Raw genomic sequence first — 21,863 nt, forward strand, 5'->3', positions numbered from 1 at the left:
TGATAACACAAATAAACATACATTATATATTCAAACTTACAAAACAAAACACTGGACATACATTAGACCCAGACCCAAATGTTGTCATTATTATCCTCATTAATAATAATAATAATAATAATATTAATAATAATGACGATAAAAATTAAAAGTGTTACTATATAGGCTATATATATAAACACTTTTAATTATTATTGTACATACTATATACAGTAGTCAACATTTGAAGTGGATCAAAAAAGTTTATCAAAGTTGTCCTAAGACAAGAACAGGTATTGTTCAAAATTAATGTATAACTTTAATGAAAGGTTTTGATCCACTTCAAATGTTGACTACTGTATATATATGGCATAGAATTACAGCTTGAAATTTATTAGAGGCACAGATGTTTAGTGTCATCAAAATTATGCTATTTATATTTATATAACTTTTTGAAAAAATTATATTAATAATTTTCACAAAATACATATGTGACCCTGGACCACAAAACCAGTCACATGGGTCAATTTTTTTAAATTGAGATTTATACATAACCTGAAGGCTGAATAAATATACTTTGTTAGGATAGGACAATATTTGGCTGAGTTATACTATTTGAAAATCTGGAATCTGAGGGTGCAAAAAAATCATAACATTGAGAAAATCGCCTTTAAAGTTGTCCATTTATGTTCGCGATTTTGCTGCATTCACTCAAAATAAATGTTTTATATATTTACAGTAGGAAATTTACAAAATATCTTCATGGAACATGATCTTTACTTAATATCCTAATGATTTTTGGCATAAAAAGAAAAATCGATAATTTTGAGCCATATAATGTAGCCTAATGTTGGCTATTGCCACAAATATATCCGTGCGACTTATGACTGGTTTTGTGATCCAGGGTCACATATTTAAAAATTAAAAAGTCTTTGTTTTAAATATCATAGCTTAGACATGAAATACATTTTTTTTTTTTATAGTGTAAGATTGAAAGTCTGGGCCTGGGACAGGGGTAAAAGAATAACATCTATAAATAAAAGTCAAATGGAAAATAGCAAAAACAATGTGATGGCATGGTAAAATTTTTAATATGACCTTCATAAATCAGTGAAAAGTCTTTGAGTTTGAAAAATTTTAAAAATAAAAGAAACACCCACATACATATCACCATTACCAAACATGTGCGAAATAATCAGCAAAATCCCATCATTAATTCCGTTAAATATAAATAAGAAAGCTTAGGAGATCATACTATAAGAAACAAATCCATAGAAAGGGTACTGGTATTGTTCTGCCATGTTCTGATCTCGTTTACACCTAAATCACAATGCAGTGCAACATTCAAAATATGGGTAAAACACGTGAAAAATCAATGCAGAAAATGATTACACATACACAATGCAACATTTGGTGATTCAGCCCTCAGAATACAAATATTCAGCTCCACAGTGACCACAGTAGATGCTACACACCTCAGCAGAAATGTTAACTAAAAGAACAAGCTACTGACAACAAGGGAGACTTAATAAACGAAACAAATCCCTATTTGAGAGCATTTGTGATAGAGAGATGGCAAAAGAAAGAGCGAGCAAGAGAGAGAGGGAGGAAGAGGGCAGGTGTGTAGTTTGGACTAGGGCTGCTCCACCATTCTCAGCCCTCTGATCCCTGTAATTGGATTTCCTGCACTTGGCCAGCATTGAGCATCAAGAGTGTGCCACTGTTCTTGGGGAGCGTTTTGCTTTAGTGTGTGCTTGTTTGTATGTGTGTGGACCGCTCCGCTGTCCACAACTGAGGACATCTGTGGACTGCTGCTCTTGCATTCACAAGGAAAACTAAACAAAATCAACAAGCCAAACTGCATGACAGTGAAAAAGTGGGTTTGTGTTTATATGGGTGTATTATATCGCCCGCCAAACTGGCTGAGAGTAGATCTACCAAACCAACACAGCAGTTATGGCCAGATGCATTTCAAGATACCACATAAATTACTTTTATACAGATGGTGAATGCTAATTTACAATAGTATATGGTATCATATGGTATGGTATAATAGTATATGTGGTGAAAATCAAGCTTTTAATGTTGTTTATATGTCTCATTATATTTGATGTTTTTAATATGCTTTAAGACAAACCAGGTGCAAATTCATGTAAACACCATTGCCAAGAATTTTCTCTTTAAAACTGCAGTGAAAAAAAGACATTCTCAAAAACATGGTTTGAAATTTCTGGTGTTTTTGACGTCATTAACTACCTTGTCTACCTTGTCAGGCTTTAGTATATCATATGCTCTGAAGCAGGGGAGTCTCGAGAGATGCCAGGTTATCCCGGTATATTTTTAACATTAGCAACACATTATTAGCTGTAGTCGAGCAAAAGGCTAATCATATTAGTAACCATTATGTGTCCTTCATTGTAAAGAGTGATACCATTGTGCAGCCTTTACCTTAGTAAGTTGGCCGAGTGGATCTCTGAGCTGGTGTGAGTGAGTGGAGGCGGGGCTAATTTGCATATTCATGTATCCGCGTATACTATTTATAAAAAAATATATATATATATATTTTTACGTGTAAACTGAGAAGTGTCATAGCACTTGCATATTGTTGTCCTACTGTATTGCTTCTATTGTTCTCATTTGTAAGTCGCTTTGGATAAAAGCATCTGCTAAATGAATAAATGTAAATGTAATGTAAATATACTAAATGAAGCAAGGGTTTAGAGTTACATCCAAGCTATTTTAAAGCATGAAGAATCTATTTCCCCAGGAAAAAAACCTTTAAATATGTAATTTTGGTGATCAAAGATGAGTTTTAAGGAATAAAATTATTGACTAGGGGAACTTTAAACCAAACTAAGTACAGCCAAAGAACATTTAAAAGAATAGCTCTCCCAAAAATGAACGTTTTAACTGTTTTTGTAAATTTTAGTTGTTGTAAATAAAACAAACACTTTATATTAAGTGTCTTTAACTACTATGTACTAACATTTAAAATAATAATTTGATACAATGCATTTATTGTGTACACACATGTTTTTGCATTGTATTTATATTTAAAAAAACACCTGCATGTAATTACAGCAGTAATTATGTAATTAACATCTACAATTACACTATTGAACCATCCCTAACCCCTTAATCCACCCATAAACCCAACCATACCACCAAACTTATCCCTAAACTTACCAGCATCCCACTTCAATAGCAGCAAAAGTGTTTTGCAATACAACATGAACACAATAAATACATTGTCCATAACAATTATTATTTGTTGATGCATAGTTAAAGACACATCATATAAAGTGTGACCGTACTAAGTGGCCTTTGTTTTACAAGATTATTATTTTTATTTATTTTTACTTCCAATTTTAATGTTTAATTCAACGTTTTATTTGACAAATCTATGACAAATTATTCTGAATGAAAATTGAATGAAAACTGAATGAAAGTCAGTTGGGTCCACTGGAACAACATTGGAACTCACTAAATTTCATTATCAGGACAAAAAACACTGGAACATTTTTCCAAATATCTTCTATAGAAAGAAAGTCCTACAGTTTTTGAAATACATGAGGGAGAGTAAATTTAATTTTTGGGTGAAAGGCAGTCGTATGCCTTTTACTTTTCTTTCTATTGCTTGTTTTCCAATGTAATGGAAATGGATATTTCAGGGGTCTGGACCCCATCAATCGCTGATGCTTTTCTCATGTGTTTGTCAACGCATTTTGCAAGAGCTCTTGACTCTCACACAAGCCATCAGGTGTTCTGCAGAGTCACATTGCCATTTCTCCCTTAGGCCCCCAGAGAGCCTCCACTTCATTAAAGATGCATCAAAGAGAGACTAAGGATCTTCTTCAGCATCTGAGCCAACAGAGGATCCAAGCCATTTCCACATTCAGCCAAAAACCCAGGCAGAGAGCTTTGCTCTGGACTAAAAAATAATAATGATACTTTTGGGAAGAACTGACAAGCCCAACAGCTATTTCCATGTCCAAAAAGTGTGATGTGTAGAAATGCAGTGGAGGCTGCCATGACTTATAATAAGCACTGGAGGAAAAGTGGCAGTCACAGAAAAGGCTCCCACTTGCTGTGCAATTTTTATGCGGCGAAGCCAAAAAATATCCAATTTTGGGGTTAGACCGACTGAGATTTTACCGTTCCAGTGTGGTAACCCCAAAATATATTGCCTTTTAAAGAAAGTAACAGCACAATGGATTTAAATTTGAACATAAAAATATAGGAAACCACTGTAATTAAAAACCAGTTTTCTATGAAAACACTTCAAACACAAGAAGAAGCAGTTAGACTGCATATATACTGTTTGAGTGAATCCAACTGAATCCAAAAGCTTGGAAGTATAAAACATGAATTGGTGAAGCTTAATAAATCATTTTAGTGGGGAAAAAGAGAAAGAAAGAGTTATAAGCTCAGTTATGCCTTGAAATCAGGCATGAATATTCAATGGTGGCTGATGTCAAGATTTCCTCAGCAGAGATGAGAGGGAGTGGCAGAGAGTGTTTGAGATTAAACAGAGTTGAAGCAGCAGATGTGGGCGTCCACCCATCATTCAATCATCCATCGAGAGGCTTTCTTTTCACTGGGTTAGTGCCAGAGTTACAGTAGGGAGATAGTGCTAGATAATGCCAACAGAGAACAGCAGCAGAAAGACCGAAAGAGAGAGATATTAGAGATTAAACCAATCGTGAATCTAAGGATTTTAATTTAGAGGTCATTGGCAGTCAGCACTACATAGATGACATTTTGTTTTTTGAGGGTGTACCATGCAAAAAAAGCTTCATAATATTCCAAATGAAATGTACTTTTTACTCTTTTCTACAAGAAAGAAATTAATACTTTTATTCACCAAGGAGACATTAAATGTAGGGAAGGTAATGTTTTTCATAAACACTTTTTGCTATACTGCTATACTGGTTGAAATTCTCCTCACATCCTGATAGCAATCAATATTAGAAGTGGCCTAATATACAGTATATATTAGGGGTGTAACGGTTCACAAAATTCACGGTTCGGTTCGATACGATACACTTGTGTCACGGTTCGGTTTGGTTCGGTACGTTTTGGATACAGCAAAAATAAAGAAATGCCAGAGAAATTTCCTTGATTTAATTTTTTTTTAATCTTTTAAAACTAACATCATAAAGTATGATTTTTTTTTACTTTGAGCAATTCTAGAGCTATAATTGAATCTTCTTAGGAGCATATTAAACCAAACAGCTCCTTGGAAAAAATGAAATGTAATATTGTAGTAGTTATAAACAAAGGTTTATTTTAGTTCAGATTAACATTTGAGGGCAGCAATTGTATTCATAATGTCAAAATAAAACCAACGTAATGTTACTTGAAGGTATTTTAGCCTACTATTCCTGCCAAACTTCCATGGTTGCAGTTAGTGTTACTACAGGAAATCCATGGTGAATGTTGCTGATCTGTGGACACTGGATAGTTCATTCATGGCACAATGTTTCTTCCTGGTTTCAACGTCAGCGCTATTTAATCCGTTAATAACAGAGAAATGTGAATGTTTCTCACTAGATCTCGCAGCGATGTTATTACTTCTGTGGCGAATTCAAAGGCTTTCTTTACTGGATCTCTTAGCGCTGTGTAGTAACAGTGTCGCATGATCAAGATCGGCTCGCGCTGCACTGGTCCAAACTGATAAACGGTCCTTCAACCACACAATAACGAGCAGTTTCGTTCTGCTTGCATTACGTTTGCCATTTGATGTTGGACAATGTTGTGGTCGCGCCGGCGTCTCTTACATTATGAGCGCGCTTGCCACGCGCAACGTGCCTACATTTGAAATAATGAAATTTTGGTCGGCAGGAAAAATGGTCCAACGAACCGTTCGGTTTGAAAATGCGCACCGAAAACCGAACCGAAAGCCTCGTACCGAACGATTCAATACGAATACGTGTATCGTTACACCCTTAATATATATACATATGAAGAGTTCAGATGCAAAAGCCTCTAAGTGCGATCTGAAAATTTCTTCTAGAATGGTCAATTTTGTCATTTTTATCAAGCTTGTATATTTAAGTTCAGTAATTTCACTTAAATGACAATTAATAGGTCATTTTCATGGCCATTTAAGTGAAATTACTGAACTTATATATATATACGCCACTTACTCCGTTGCTCTGATTGGTTGTCTATCCAATTGAGTGCAGAGGCATTTTCTTTCCTGGTTCGGTTGAAACACGCCCCTTAATCACAGCCCAATGGAGCAGTATCAGACTCATAGGCTGCATTTACACTGCAGGTCTTGATGCCCAATTCCGATTTGCTGACTATATCCGATTTTTTTGACAACCCGCTTACATCATCTTTTAAAAGTGACCCGTATCCGATATTTGCATTTACACTATACACTGCCAAAACAACCAAATATAGACGTTCTGACCCGGAAAATGAAGTAAAACAGCTCGATATGCAATGGATGCAGAAGCAGACAAAATTATTATAGTGATGCGCGGATCGCGGTTATATCTGCGGGGGCTCTGCGGATAATCCGCGGATCGGGCGGGTCAAGTAGGCTAATAAAAATAACATTCTGATTAATTTCGGGTGGGTCGCGGGTGGATAGATAAATCATTATTAAAGAAAATATGACATTCTCTAAAATATGAGCATAAAAGTTTCAAGGGAGTAAAGCCTGTTTATGCCATTACGAAAATGAAATTCTGTCAAATAAATTTTGTTTTAAAGAAATTTCATTTAAAAGCAGCGCTCATTCATTGTATTAGATGCGCGCATCAACCGTCGCCTCGAGTCCGCTGTTGAAGGTGATGATCATCCATTTATCCTCACGCGTAACAACACATAAGAATAATAACTTTGACCATCGGGTGCGGATACTTAAATCAAAGAAATTTATTGGTGCGGGTGGATGATTTGTTTTTGGCTGCGGATTCGGGTGACGTTGGAGCTCATCCGCGCATCTCTAATTATGCAGTGTTTTGCTTTCCGCAATATTTTCAAAGGTCAGCAAAACATTGCTCTCGTAAGGTGTAGAAAAAATTACTCCACTGTGTTGAGCCTTCGACCTCCATCGCGCCTAATAAGTCATGTGTTCTCTGTTGGTGGTGTCCACCTGAGTTGACGTCACTTTTTTTAATGACGTACGACTCGCATTTACTGGGGAATATCCGATTTGTCTGCTTACATGGCACACGCAAATGCACGTATCCGATTCATATCTGATTTATTACCACATATGAATGAGGCCTGAATCCGATCTGAGAAAATCGGAATCCATGCGTTTTTTTCCTGCTTACACGTTCACTGGTCATATCCGATCTGTGCCACATGAGAGGAAAAAATCGGAATTGGGTCACTTGAACCATGCAGTGTAAATGGGGCCATATTCTGACTAGAATCTGAGTATGACGACGTCAGGCTAACCTTTCTGGGCCTTGAACGTTGCAATGAGGTTGCTGCCTATGGCTGGTTCAGAAAGCTCTCGAATTTCATAAAAAATATCTTAATTTGTGTTCCAAAGATGAACGAAGGTCTTACGGGTTTGGAACATCATGAGGGTGAGTAATTAATGACAGAATTTTCATTTTTGGGTGAACTAACCCTTTAAGGTAATTTAACACGGTCTCTCATGATGCTTTGCAGACTGTTCTGGCTGTATACGCGTTTTGTATGCGTTCATGTGTTTTGGAGGAGGCGTGGCTATAAAGAGTGCTCTGAAGGGAGGGTGGGATCTTATGCATTTAAAGCTAGCTTGCTATTGCTAGACTCTCCGAAACTGCCTACCCTACGTTTAAATGTAACAAAATTTCAGTAATTAATTGATACAAAAGATTTCTATTTTTTTTTTTTTTAAAGAATTTCTATTAATTAAAAGAATCCTGATTTTTTTTAATCAACATTAATAACAACAATAAATCTTTCCTGAGCACCAAATTAGCATGGTATTAGAATGATTTCTGAAGGATCATGTGACAGAGTAATGGAGACTGTGAACTGAAGATATTAAAATGGAACCATATTTCAAAATATTAGTTTTTACAGTATTTTTGATCAAATAAATGCAGCATTGCTGAGCATAAGAGACTTATTTCAACAAATTTAATGGCTTTTAATTTATTTAACACAGTTAACACACTGTTACTGAATGTAACTTGACATTAAAACTGTCATTCTTTCTGTTCATGATCATTGGAACCATTTCAAGGGCACCAGCACGTGTGTTTAACACACAATAATAGCTTCATTCACACTGCAAGAAAACAGGTTTCATTAAATAATTCATCATAATAATGCATAATTGCATAATTTGAGATTAATCACAATAATATTAGATACAATTATAGAAATATTCAATTTAAAGCTGTAAATAATGCATAAAATGTTCAGTTAAAAAACAAAACAAAACACTGCCCCAAGTCAGAATGCAGAGAGCAGCCAATCTAGATGTATGACTGAAATCAAACTCCCACTCGACAGTAACCCAACACGCTGCCCTCCACTCATTTCATGCTTCGAGTGGATTTCACTGGGCCTCAGTTTTGAGCCGTAACTGAAGAAAACCAGGCAGGCCAAAATAAGGAAGTAGGATTAGGAGTCAGGGCATAAATCGATGAGACATAATGGAAGGCTAGAAAAAAGGCGGAGAGCTTCAATTTCACAATCTGCTCCTCTGCCTACACACACACACACAAGCGCACACAACTGGCCCGAATACACTCTTAATCTCACACACAGGCCTGCAGCCAGGCCTGATTACTCTTCTTTTCAGAAAGGATTCATGCAGAAGGTGAATATCCAGCTTTAGAGAAAAGCTCTGGAGTGTTTACGCTGGGTGCCGCTGTAGATGACCCACCAGTGCGGTCGACAAGCTTAGACACAGAGGCTTAGACTCAGACACTGATACACACACAACAGCACACATGCACTCTTGAACCTCACTGTACGCTCTCAGGGGCGCACCAATCATTGCAACTTTCGAAGTTTGACCGCTCTCAACTTTTTGGAAGATAATCATTGTATTCTAACAGCTTTGTTTTGCTTGGCCACGGTGCAAATAGGGAAAACTGTAGCCGCCATATGTAAAACAATGGCATTACGACTGAGTGGCAGTAGACTCAATGAACAGGCCAAAGGTAAGTGCTAATCCTAATTGTTTTGCAAAGTAAACGTGCTAGATTGACGTCTTTGACCATCATGCTTAGTTTAGATGTTCTTTAATGCAAGAACTCATGCCCTAATATCAGAGCCGATCCTGACCTCCCTGGTGCCATCATAAGCAAAATTCTGTTAAGGGGCCCTCCTACCTGACCCATGAGCCATGTAAACCATTTGCCATCGCCACACAGTCACACCTGACACCCCAGTGCTCCCACTACAATCCTCCCTCATTTAACTAGTACTAATGAAAATTTAATTCCTGATATCAGAAATAGACATTGTTACTAGAAAAAGTACATTCTTAATATCAAGAATTCACATTTTAACCCTCTGAGGGCGCGGGCGCGTTTTGCTGGATTTTCTCCACATTGTAGCACTATAAACTTAAATTACTCCGTCATTTATGGTCATACAGAAAAAAGAAATATAAAAAAAGAATCTGTGATATTTCTACTTTTGTATGTGTCCACTTACAATCAAATCAAAACATTGTGCTTTTGTAAAATAAAGAAAATAGACAGGGTGTGCGTTCTGCCTCTCCGTCGCGGTGAACTTTTTTTCCTGAGCACGTCTATAAACTGAAACAAAACTCAGCGAATACTTGTCACACATTTATGAGCCATATACCTTTATAAACATTTAAGTGTGTACTTTTAAATGATCGGATTCAAAACGAAAACAAATATTCTCTGTTTAAGTAATTTGTATAAAACCAACAAGATGTCCAGCTTCTCAAACACTTGCTCATTATATTTAATTTGGCCACGCCCACTCGCGCAAAAGAGATTCACATGCAAATCTCCACATGGAATGCGAACTCGCTCATTACCTCAACAACAAAACATCAAAACACTTCACTTCACTTTTCGTCGAGTTTGAAAGACGCGCCTGAGCTTACATTGGATTTACCTCAGAAGACGAAGAACGCGATTTGAAGACAAGAAAGATGTAAGGTAAGAAATTCTTACATATTAGTTTGTTATTGTTGCATAAATGTCACGTTGCAGTTGAACTGTTGCTAGATATATGGGGAATATTATAATATTTAGACCCGTGTTTACTGTTACTGTGTTTGTGGATATCTGCTCAAACGTAGATATGTATATGGTAAACATAATGTTTTATATTTGAGCGCGATCGCGTTTGAATGCATCATATTTTGGATCGTGATCGCGTTTGAATGTATCATATTTTGGATCGCGATCACGTTTGAATGTATCATATTTTGCAGCGCAATCGCGTTTGAATGTATCATATTTTGGATGAAAGCAAAACGCACCAAACGGCTTCATGTTTTTACTATTATCTCATTTCATATCATCATAACGAATGGAAACATTTGAAGTAACATGATAATCAATATATTTTTCTCTAGCTTAGTTGTTACTGAAATCTTTTGGAAGATTTATACTGCTATAGGTTATTGTTATTATTATTTTATCCAGCACTGCGCATAGCTTATGCCTACAAGGCACAACAAACCTGGTGTTCATTATATTATATATTGTTGGAAACATTTGTGTGTGTGTGTGTGTGTGTGTGTGTGTGTGTGTGTATTCTGTGAATTTTAAAAAGCAATTTTAACCAGAAAAATCTAATATTTATTTCCAAAATCGTGCAGGCCTTTCTCTTGATATCAGTATGTTCACTTTTTTTTTCAGGGCCCAGATGCCACTGAGGACTTCAACATTCACATGAGTCTCTGTACATGAACATAGTAAAGTGAAAATCAAACACCTTGGAAATGAAAGGTATGTACAATGTTTTTAGGAATGGCACAAAGGTCTCTGTCTTTGGATCATTGTTTTCAATAAGTGCTTTTTTGGCATTTATTGTGTATCTTTGGATTATGTTGTGTTGTAAATAAATCCAAACAATTTAAAAGCCATTCTTTTTTAAATCTCCTCATTTACAGTATTGTGCAAGGTTGCTCAGAATGACAGGGCCTGATAACTCCTAATAGGGTCGTTAGGGGAGGGTCTTTGTCTTTCTCAGGTGTGAAAAGCGTACATATTAAAGGGTTAGTTCACCCAAAAATGAAAATTCTGTCAGTAATTACTCACCCTCATGTTGTTCCAACCGCGTAAGACCTTCGTTCATCTTCGGAACACAAATTAAGATATTTTTGATTAAATCTGAGAGCTGATCACTCCTCCATAGGTTTCTATGTGATTGAAACTTGCTGGCCCAGAAAAGTTATTAAAGAGATCGTTAATACAGTCCAAGTGACTACAGTGGCTCAATCTTAAGTATACCAAGCGACGAGAAAACTTTTTGTGCGCAAAAACAAACAAAAATAACGACTTTATTCCACCATTCATTTCCTTCTCTCTGGGCCTCGTAGTGTTTTTGCGCTGCGCGTCTGTGTTACGCGTCTGTGTCATCACGCATCACACACATGACCAGCGTCGGCCAATAGTGAGCCTACGTGGTGACGTGTAACACAGACACGCAGCGCAAAAACACTACGTGAACCAACTAGAGGCCCAGAGAGAAGGAAATGAATAGTAGAATAAAGTCGTTATTTTTGTTTGTTTTTGCGCACAAAAAGTATTCTCGTCGCTTGATATAGTTAAGATTGAGCCACTGTAGTCACTCGGACTATATTAACGATCTCTTTAATAACTTTTCTGGGCCAGCAAGTTTCAATCACATAGAAACCTATGGAGGAGTGATCAGCTCTCAGATTTAATAAAAAATATCTTAATTTGTGTTACGAAGATGAACGAAGGTCTTACGCAGTTGGAACAACATGAGGGTGAGTAATTACTGACAGAATTTTCATTTCTGGGTGAACTAACCCTTTAATGACCTTCCGCATAGAGCTTTCTCACACAAAACCCGTCGTAAAATTTTTAAATCAATATATTGTCTTATCTGAATGAGCAGTCAGGGTGATTTTCACATAGTTTTAGAGCAAATATTCTAGGCTACGTCATACAATTTTCAAAAGTCTTGTGAAGAAATAATCAGTATGGGTTTCATGGCCTTATTTCAGTATGAATTTTTTTTTGTATTTTCACAAACCACGCATAAATGTCATTATCTCAAAACTACAAACTTTTACATACATGCTGCTGATATATTATTGTAGCAGAGTTTGTGCTGAATACAGTGTAATTAGACTTTAGCCATGAAAATGTCACAAGTAACAGAAATAACCAGAAATGTCAGAGCATGTCAGAACACCTCCAGGGCCCAGAAAACAGCTCAGACCTCAGAGGGTTAAAGGGGACCTATTATGCCCCTTTTCACAAGATGTAAAATAAGTCTCTGATGTCCCCAGAGTGTGTATGTGAAGTTTTAGCTCAAAATACCCAACAGATCATTTTTTACAGCATGTTTAAATTGTTGCTTATGTCCAAAAGCATGCAAAAGTGAATTTTGCATAATAGGTCCCCTTTAAATAGTACAAATTTAATTATTGATATCAAAAATGCATCCTGTGAATGAATAAAAGCTAAAATGGCTTGCCATAGCATATCACTGTGTTTTAAATGATAAAAGCAATACTTGATACTAACCCTAACCCTAACCCTAACCCTAACCCATGGTTATTATTTATTGAGGGATGTGCATCCATATTGACCAGTATGTCCAGCAAATCAACATTTTAAATGCAATATAGCCTATAAATCAATAGTCAATGTCAATACATTGCTTTCCATCTTGCTTTATTGCAGAGTTGTAACTAAACTGACTAGGAGACTAGATAATCATTGTCTTGTTTTAAAAGTATGTGCGCATGAACGCATGTTAACGTGTGACGCGGTTATCTTTTCCGAGCTGCAGTTTATAAACAAACACCGTTGCCCTTTGTCGTTTATCAAACGTAATAAATAGTTGTATTTCACTCTCATTTTTTTTTTTGTCAGGCACAAAGTCACAGAACACAGCCCTGGAAGTGGCCGGCATTAGCAAGCAAGACACAGGCAGACCAAAAGATGCACTGCCCAGCTGGGTTAGACAGACAGACAGACTAGAGAGAGATGCACATTAACTTGGAGAGGAGAGAACACAAGTCTACCTGACTCCTGTTCCCGCAATTCACTCACATTAAATCACATAAAAAAAATTATATTCAGATTTTTGATAGCAGACTGCACAGGTTGTGAGAAGTAGGAGACTTGAGCAAATGTCTCCATTTAATATGGCATTCTAGAAGAAATACTTAAAAAATTCATGTGAGCTTTTTTTTTTTTCAGTTCCCCTTTCACTTATATACTGACCCTCTAGCCGAGTAAAGCTTCTGATTGAGAGCTGCATATGGAAAGTCAGCCCATCTGTCATGTCAAGACCCTCAGTGATCTCTGGTGCCAATAACCTTCTGCTCTCTGGAGAATCTGCTCACTGCTGGGGCAAAACAAGCTAATGCCTTCCTGTTTCCTCCATATTCTGATCATGCCAGACTCATTCAGGGCCACTTTGTATGCATCCGTGCCAAGCTAGCAGCACAAACACTCAGAAAGGGAAGTGCTGTCTTCTCCACAGACAAGCCTACATACTTTTACATGTGCTGTATGCATAATGCCCAGTTGGCCGTCTTTCCTTGCACTCCTTCATCAAGTGATTGATGTTTTGCTGTCACCATCCTCCGAGAAAGCACTAAGCGAGTTGCTGTTCTCTCTGCTCTGTCTCACCTAAAGCATTTTTTCCCTATTTTTATTTAAAAAAGGAGGGAAGAGAACAAGATTTGCTTCTCCTCACAGTCCAAAGGAAGGGTAAGGCAGTAGGGTGTAAAAATAATGGGTTATGTATGGATTCAGGAATGTGTGTAAATGAGCGAGCAGTTAATGTGATGTCCTCTGCCTCACCATAACCCTCGCGTTCCCTCGTGCCTCAGAGATGAGGACAGGGAGACTGCAGGAGGTGTGAATTTGACAAATGGAGCCACTAAGCAGCTTCCCTCTGTGTGTGTTTCCAGAGCCACCACTGCCTGGGGAGACGGCTGGAGAACACACCCCTGGCTCAGGATTGTGTGTATGTAAGAGTGTATTATAATATATAATATATAAAATTATATAATATAAATAAAAGAACAAAAAAATGTAATAACAAATTGAGTAAAATTAATAAAATAAAAAGTTAGGCTATATTATATAATATTTTACTAATACATTATGTAATATAATTGAATTAGTTGATTAATACCTGGATATTTCAGTCTCTAGTCAAGTTTTTAATATATAATATAATATAATATAATATAATATAATATAATATAATATAATATAATATAATATAATATAATATAATATAATATATAACAAGATACAACAAAACAACAAAATAATACAATAAGAAGCAAATGGAGTAAAATAAACATTATGTATTATTATATTATAAAATAAAAAATAAAAAAATAAAATAAATAAATAAATATTAAAAAAACTACTATAATAAAAAAAGAATAAAAAGATTTTGTGTAGCTCTTATTTATTAATACTAACTGTTATATTGGCTGATTAATAGTCACTGATTGGATACTAAAATGTGCTCATATATTATAGTTTCAAATAGTTTCCATTTGTGTAGTGAGTAGTGAGTTGTTAATTGTGTAATCAGTCCATCCATTTTCACCAGGTTGATTCATGCAGGCCAATTTGCAGACCGGCTATGAACAAAATAGGCATGTATTAGGAAGCTGACAGGGCAATCAGCCAATCAGAGCAACAAGAAGACAATGTCACTGTGATTATCTGATGAACACCTCTGAGAGGATATGTCAATAGGATTCATCCATGTAAAATAAAAGTGACTATGTAAATACTAACTCAGTCCTATTCTCTTTTTTGACCTTCAGTCTTGGTAAGACTGGAACAATTGACTGGTAAGAAACAGGAGACAAAGCACATAACAGCATTTAAAGATTTAGGCTACACAGACATTTGGGTAATACATAACAGAGCGAAAAATCGTTTGACAACAATAAACCACTTCAGGAAACATGAAACACTGTATGCAACACAAGATTTATCCGCAATGGTGTATTTTTGCATTCTGGATTGCCTATTGTGCAGTAACCAGTGTGAAGACTAGAGGAAGCCAGCTCGGCTCATAGGTTGAAAACTCAATCTGCATGAAAGAGATTCGCCTCTTTTGCTGCCTTTTTTTACCTAGCGAACAATTCAAATCCTCAGTTATGCTGCTTCATTATAATCTAGCCATTTTTGAGGAGAAAAGGCTGTGAAATGTCAGTAAATAGACATTTAGTAACATTTGAGGCGAATGTATGTATAGTAATCAGTGCTGCAAATAGACTTAAGCACAATAGCCAGACACTGAAGTCCACCAGCAGATATAATGAAAGAGGACAGGCTTCATGCACTGATCCGGGTGGTACAGGAAGTGCGTGCTCAGCACTTCTTCTTTTCAAACTTTACACTTCACAGGTGTGTGTGTGTGCATAACCATGGGATTCAGACGAGCAGCAGGACAGACAGACACAGAGAAAGGGATAAAAAAGAGGGAGAAACAAAGACAACATGAACCAGGCTCCTACATTTTAACTCCAGACGGATGAAATCCGTGTTTCCAAGGTTTTCCAGAAAGACGCCATAGGGAGCGGAGGTCTTGAAGTAAAAAGAGATGTCAGCACTTGTTTCTCCTTGAAAAGTGGAGAAATGCAGGTACGAAGACGGCGTGTTGAAGGATGCCGCGTTCCAGTAGCTTCCTATAAAACAGACCAGAGAACAGGCTGAAGGTAAGTTTCAACAGTTCTGCTTCTGAAGTTTACAGTCAAAGTCCTTTGTATCCAATATCTCAACCTGAACCACATTAAACCACCATGAAATTCACAACAGCAAAGCTTTAGCTAAAACAAAAAGAATTATTGTATTCTGTGATTCTGTATTCTACACACTGGCTAGTCTTCAGAGGTCTCGTGTACTCAAAAAAACATTCGAGAAATGACCTGTATCATCAAAAAACACTTAGGAGGAAACCACCAAACAACAGAAAAACAACAATTCAATCATACAAGTCAACTCTTGTCAAAATTCTGAGTGGAAGTACAGATTTTAGGGCTTTAGTTCCTGCCATTACTGCGTTGAGTGCTGTGTATGTAACCGTATATGTATACGTCTGTAGGGGAATAGAGAGTGTACGATGCCCAAGAGACATTTCAAAGCCAGCTTGCCAACATCTCCCCTTTCCGATAGCTCTCGTGGTTTGACCCCCACCCATCGTGTAATAGAGGCTCACCGAATCCTCACTTATCTGAGTGGAAGAGACAAAAATAAAGTGCCATTTCACTCAAAGATGATGAGTAGTGCATTTTTCAGGTAAGGGGGTATTTTAGGTGATAGCTGAGCTGAGGGATAAAGTTAGAGATGACTCAAAATCAAACACAAGTTTGAGGTATAAGCTTATGTTTAGCTGGAATATCTCCAGGGCTTTGCAGTGGACAGTTATTGTACATTCTGTAGCTGGTATTAGCATGTGGGTGCATGTGTGGGAGATAACATGCCAGCTCATTCTGATGAAATATCTCCTTGTGCAATTAAAAAACAACATTTGCTACACTACATTCAGGTGTTTACTTTCTGTTGACAAATATGCTGTTTTGGCATCTTAACATGCTCTAAGAAATTATATTCACCTGCGATCCATCTGAAAAAAAAACAAAACAACTGTAATTCTATAAAGAAAAATAATCAATTAAGGAAAAATAAATACATAAAATCAATCAGATCCAAACTAGCCTGGAAATTCATGCTGACTTGAGCTGATCTTTTCAGCAGGGACTGTTTATAGGAACTTCCTTCCCATATTCAACACTGTCATAATAAATGAGCTATTGACTAATGAATGAAATATTCTATATTACTAAAATATTTTTGCTCAGCTACTGGCTAAATGCTAAACCACAAACACAGAGTGACAGACACAGACAGCAGATTTATCCCTAGACATTTACTGTGACTCATGTGCTTTAAATCAGAAGGATAAACTACTTTAGCTCTCTCTGCTCTAATGTTGTGCACAAAACAGACCTGTATGGAGAGGAGGAGATCAGAAGAGAGAAAAAGGAGGGGGGAAAAGAGAATGTGATGGAGAGGAACACTGCGACAACAGACCGGAGAGATATTAGAGGATGATGTCACCTCAAGGCAGATGGAAACAAAGAGAAACAGACAGAGCAAGACTAAAGTTTTATTCAAAGCATCAATTCTTTTTTTGCAGATAGGAAGACTGCAGAAACTTCTTATAATTGGTTCTAGCCAATGAGTCGAGGTTTATCTGGTTAACATCAGCAGGAACTATAACAGCATACAAAAAGCATATTTTTTCATTGACAACCATTCAAAAGCAGCCATGCATTCTGATGCAACACATAAATGTTGTATGTATCCTTGACCTTAAAGCTGACAGTATCATATTTCATATGCATATTAATAAGGCCTCTAAATTGACGATAAAACCCTTGCTGAAAATCCTGTTGCCTTCTGCCGTCTGATTGATAATTCTTACTGTTTTAGCAAGTTAAACTACTTTCAGTATAATTCTAAATGTCCACCTTCGGGTTGTGGTACAGGTGTATACCTGTATGATACATATGATACATTAGGCTTTTAAGGAACATTTATTTGTGCATCTCTCAATCATCCTTCTATTGCATTGCTTTATATGTTTTGCTCCCACAATAAAAACTACAGAGCTTTGATCATTGAACTACTAAAGCATTTAAATATCATCTTAATAAGACATACAGGATAATTGGGCAATATAGTCAAGCCACCTTCATTTATACTGCACTTTATACAATACAGCTTGTTTCAAAGCAGGTTTACAGTGATGACAGGAAAATGATTCAATGATGCAAACCAGAGTTCATTTCGGCTGTACAGCAGCTCTAAAAGAAAATAGTGTCATTGTTCAGGTGAAGTCAGTTCAGTGTTGATTCAGTTCCGTTTTAAAGATCATCAGTTATTAAATTAGCTCATTTAATCTATAATGCAGTTCTGAGATAGTCGTGGCCTAATGGTTAGAGAGTCAGACTGGTAACTTGAAGGTTGCGGATTTCATTCTCAATACCGGCAGGAAATGACTGACTAACCCCCAATCGCTCCCCGGGCGCCACAACACTGCCTACTGCCCTGGGTGTGTGTGCCCACTGTTTGCAGTATGTGTGTGTGTTCACTACTTATTACTAATGTGTGTGCACTAACTGCATGGGTTCCATGCAGAGGACAAATTCTGTGTATGGGTTACCATTCTTCGGCTTCAAATGTCACTTTTAGAAAAATAAAAAACTTTTAGAAAACAGTGATGCCATCGTCCAGCTCATTTCAGTTCCCATCCAATAGTGTCAGTGCAGTCAAATCAATAATATTGTTGAATATTCAGTGTCCCCAACTAAGCAAGCCAAAAGCACTGGCAAGGACCAAAAGCACTGGCCCAAACTCCATCAGGTGACAGAATGGAGAAAAAAAAAAAAAACCTTGGGAGAAACCAGGCTCAGTACTGGGGCCAGTTCTCCTCTGGCCAACGAACGGACACGGTGTGTTTATGATTCAGGCTGCATTACAAGTCAGAAAAAAAAAATCACATTGATTTACATTGCAAGCTATCAGAATTATGAATATATGAATATCATATATTGGATATATGAATATCAGCAACTGCACCAAAATGCATATTTTTTCTTAGTTTGGGTCTCTGAATAAAAGAAGTGTGAGCTTCATATTATCCTATATAATACAATATGAGCCATAAAAGCCTGATGCATCAAATATGATACTCAACAAAAAACTTATTTAAAAAAAAGGAAAAAAAGATTTAAGGTTTGAAAGTTCAATAAACTTCCATTAAAAAAAGGATTTGTTTGACTTTTATATTATGACATACAGGTTTAAATTTTAAGGGACACTTTTAACAATTAAATAAAAAATGAAAAATCCTGTCATAATTTACTCCCCCTCATGTCATTTCAAACCTATATGACATTCTTTCTTCTGATGTGGAACATGAAAGTTCTTGAATTTTTTTTGGTGATCTATGCTTTCAACATTAACTCAAGAACAAATGACAAGAGTTAGTTAGCGATTCATTCAGTCTTAATGAGTGATTCATTAAAATAACTGGCTCATAACAATTTGTTGTGTATTGTTCAGCACTGTTCATGTTGTAAGAACATGCATTAGAAAGACAATGCAACAGAAAGATGCTTCATCAACTGTCTTTGTATCCATATCACATAAATTCAGACTGCAAGTGGCTGAATTTCTGCAGATTACCTGCAAAAAATGTTCACTCCACCAGCACTGAATGCAAGGACCCCTTCTTTTTCTTCCCCACAGCCTCCTATATTCCATAATTCTCTTGTATGCTTTATACAAACAAAAACTTTGTAGACTTCACCCTTTACTGCTGGGAATAAATCACCAATGTGTTTCTGTGGTCTGAGGTAGGAGGAGAACCGGAGACATCCACGCAGTCATAAGGGAGTCTGTGCTTATCACAGCAGCACAGGAACAGCTCTTTTATTCAAGCTTGCTGAATGTAAGACTCTCAGTCTGTCTTTAAAGCTCCATCCATTAACACCCAATGTTCCAGCGCATACTCTTTTAATTATTCGCCGATTTGCAGAATATTCAACAAGAGCTGGTGAAATTTTGGAATGACTTGGACGTTTTTAAAACAGGCTAATAACCATGTGGCTGATGGAGGCTGATTAAATATGGCTCCTGCAAAAGGCAGAGAAACAATTCACAGCCATCGCTGTCCTTCCTCAGTGAAGGATTACAATCTTGTGTTCGAAATGGAATGTTACACTGATTGTTTCAAAGCATCTCAATTTCACGCGTGCCAATTCTGGTTAGGTTTCTTTTCTTTTCGTTTAAGAGTTTTGAGTGATGTCCAGACGTGATTATTTTGAACCAATTCAATGAGATTTGGAGTGTTCTTGAACTGTGACAAAAGCGAATTAATGTTTGGACGTTCCTTGTGCATTTCGCTTTAACAGAGTCAAGGACAAGGAGAGCAGAAGAATTCGGCTGTGAAGCACTTCAAAAAGCGGTCTGGTTTACATTGATGCATAACATCGAAAAAATAAGCACTGGATTCAAAGAAAGCTTAGTCTCCTGACTCTGCTTTAGATTCTGCATCTGTACTTCTTTCAACAACAGAAAACAGTAAGAGATGGTGTACACATGCAAAGTCCATCTCAGATGACAAATGCATGCTGATTATTAATACGCTGACTGAGCATTACTGGTTGCCAATTGTTTCTTTCAGCTACAGTACGCCAAAGAGGGAAACTTCTTTTTTTATATACAGCACAGAGGAAAACTGCTAACCGACATGAGTCATTGCTTTAGAGCAGGAAATTTGCCTTTAAAGGAGAACTCCGGTCAATTTTAACATTGAGCTCATTTTTTTGTAAATTTGGAGTGCTGTCAAAACAGAGAACAGCGACAAAAATCGGTGTTGCCTACACCGTGTTATCCTCTTTTTAAAATTTGCACCCTGTTGACTTCAATGGGGCAAGTTTTAAACCTGCTTTTAGCCTCTTAACATCCTTGATGTGTCATTACAAGTGCACAGCCATGTGAGTGATTCCTTCAGAGTGAACACGGGTGAATCTGACTGCAGTAGATGTGAAAGATATGAATAAAAATGAAGTTAATTCAGCCAGCGCTCATACCTGTATTTACATCCTGTTTTCGGTCGAAGTCCATAGTAATCGATTGTCGAGTTCACGCGCGTGATCATGGGTAACTAAACCTATGCGCGTGAACTTGACAATCGATTACTATGGACTTCGACCGAAAACAGGATGTAAATACAGGTATGTGCGCTGGCTGAAATAACATAATTTTTATTCATATCTTTCACATCTACTGCAGTCAGATTCACCCGTGTTCACTCTGAAGGAATCATCTAACATGGCTGGGCACTTGTAATGACACATCAAGGATGTTAAGAGGCTAAAAGCAGGTTTAAAACTTGCCCCATTGAAGTCAACAGGGTGCAAATTTTAAAAAGAGGATAACACGGTGTAGACAACACCGATTTTTGTCGTTGTTCTCTGTTTTGACAGCACTCCAAATTTACAAAAAAATGAGCTCAATGTTAAAATTGACCGGAGTTCTCCTTTAAATAGGGATGAAATAACAGATGTGGATATAAAACTAGAGGCAGTTCCAGGGCCAGTGCCAAATTCAGAGATGTTGCTGGTACTGTAGGCTCACACATACAGTATATAAAAACCTAAACCAATTTGTTTTTGTATTCATAATACATGCCAATATAATAAATAGAAATGTGAAATTATTTTTGAAGTTGGTGCCTTCTAGACTGAGAAAAGCCATAAAAATTAATTTTTGGCTCATGTGGATGAAAGACAACAACTCCCAGAATGCACTTGCTTCTACTGATACAAAGCTTAATGCTAATCGGTGAAGTAGGCTATCCCTTTAAAACAAAAAATTATATAATACTGTATTCAATTAAAATAATATTAATCTAACATAACTATATAATAATAAAAAATAATGATAAATAATGATAATGATAAACAATGAATAAATAAATAGTTCCTTAACCCCTTGGTTCTCACATGATGTGATAAATTACGCTACCGTTCAAAAGTTTGAGGTCTGCAAGATTTTTTTTAAAGAAAATAATTTAGCAAGGAAGCAATAAATTGAAAAAAGTGACAGATAAAAACTTTTACACTGTTACAAAAGAATCTATTTCAAATGCTTTTTTAAAAACTTTCTATT

At 36.7% G+C, this 21,863-nt stretch overlaps 1 protein-coding gene across 1 annotated transcript in view; it reads right to left on the minus strand.

The window, feature by feature from the left end:
• The window catches only part of cntnap2a (contactin associated protein 2a), a 401,654-nt gene that overhangs the window by 49,290 nt on the left and 330,501 nt on the right, over positions 1–21,863 (minus strand). The window contains exon 16 of the mRNA XM_084103264.1: positions 15,638–15,808. Within this exon, the coding sequence (XP_083959390.1) occupies positions 15,638–15,808 (171 nt within the window). The remainder of the gene's footprint in view (positions 1–15,637; positions 15,809–21,863) is intronic.

This window comes from Abramis brama (genome assembly GCF_963993115.1).
Source record: "Abramis brama genome assembly, chromosome: 24".
NCBI lineage: Eukaryota > Metazoa > Chordata > Actinopteri > Cypriniformes > Leuciscidae > Abramis > Abramis brama.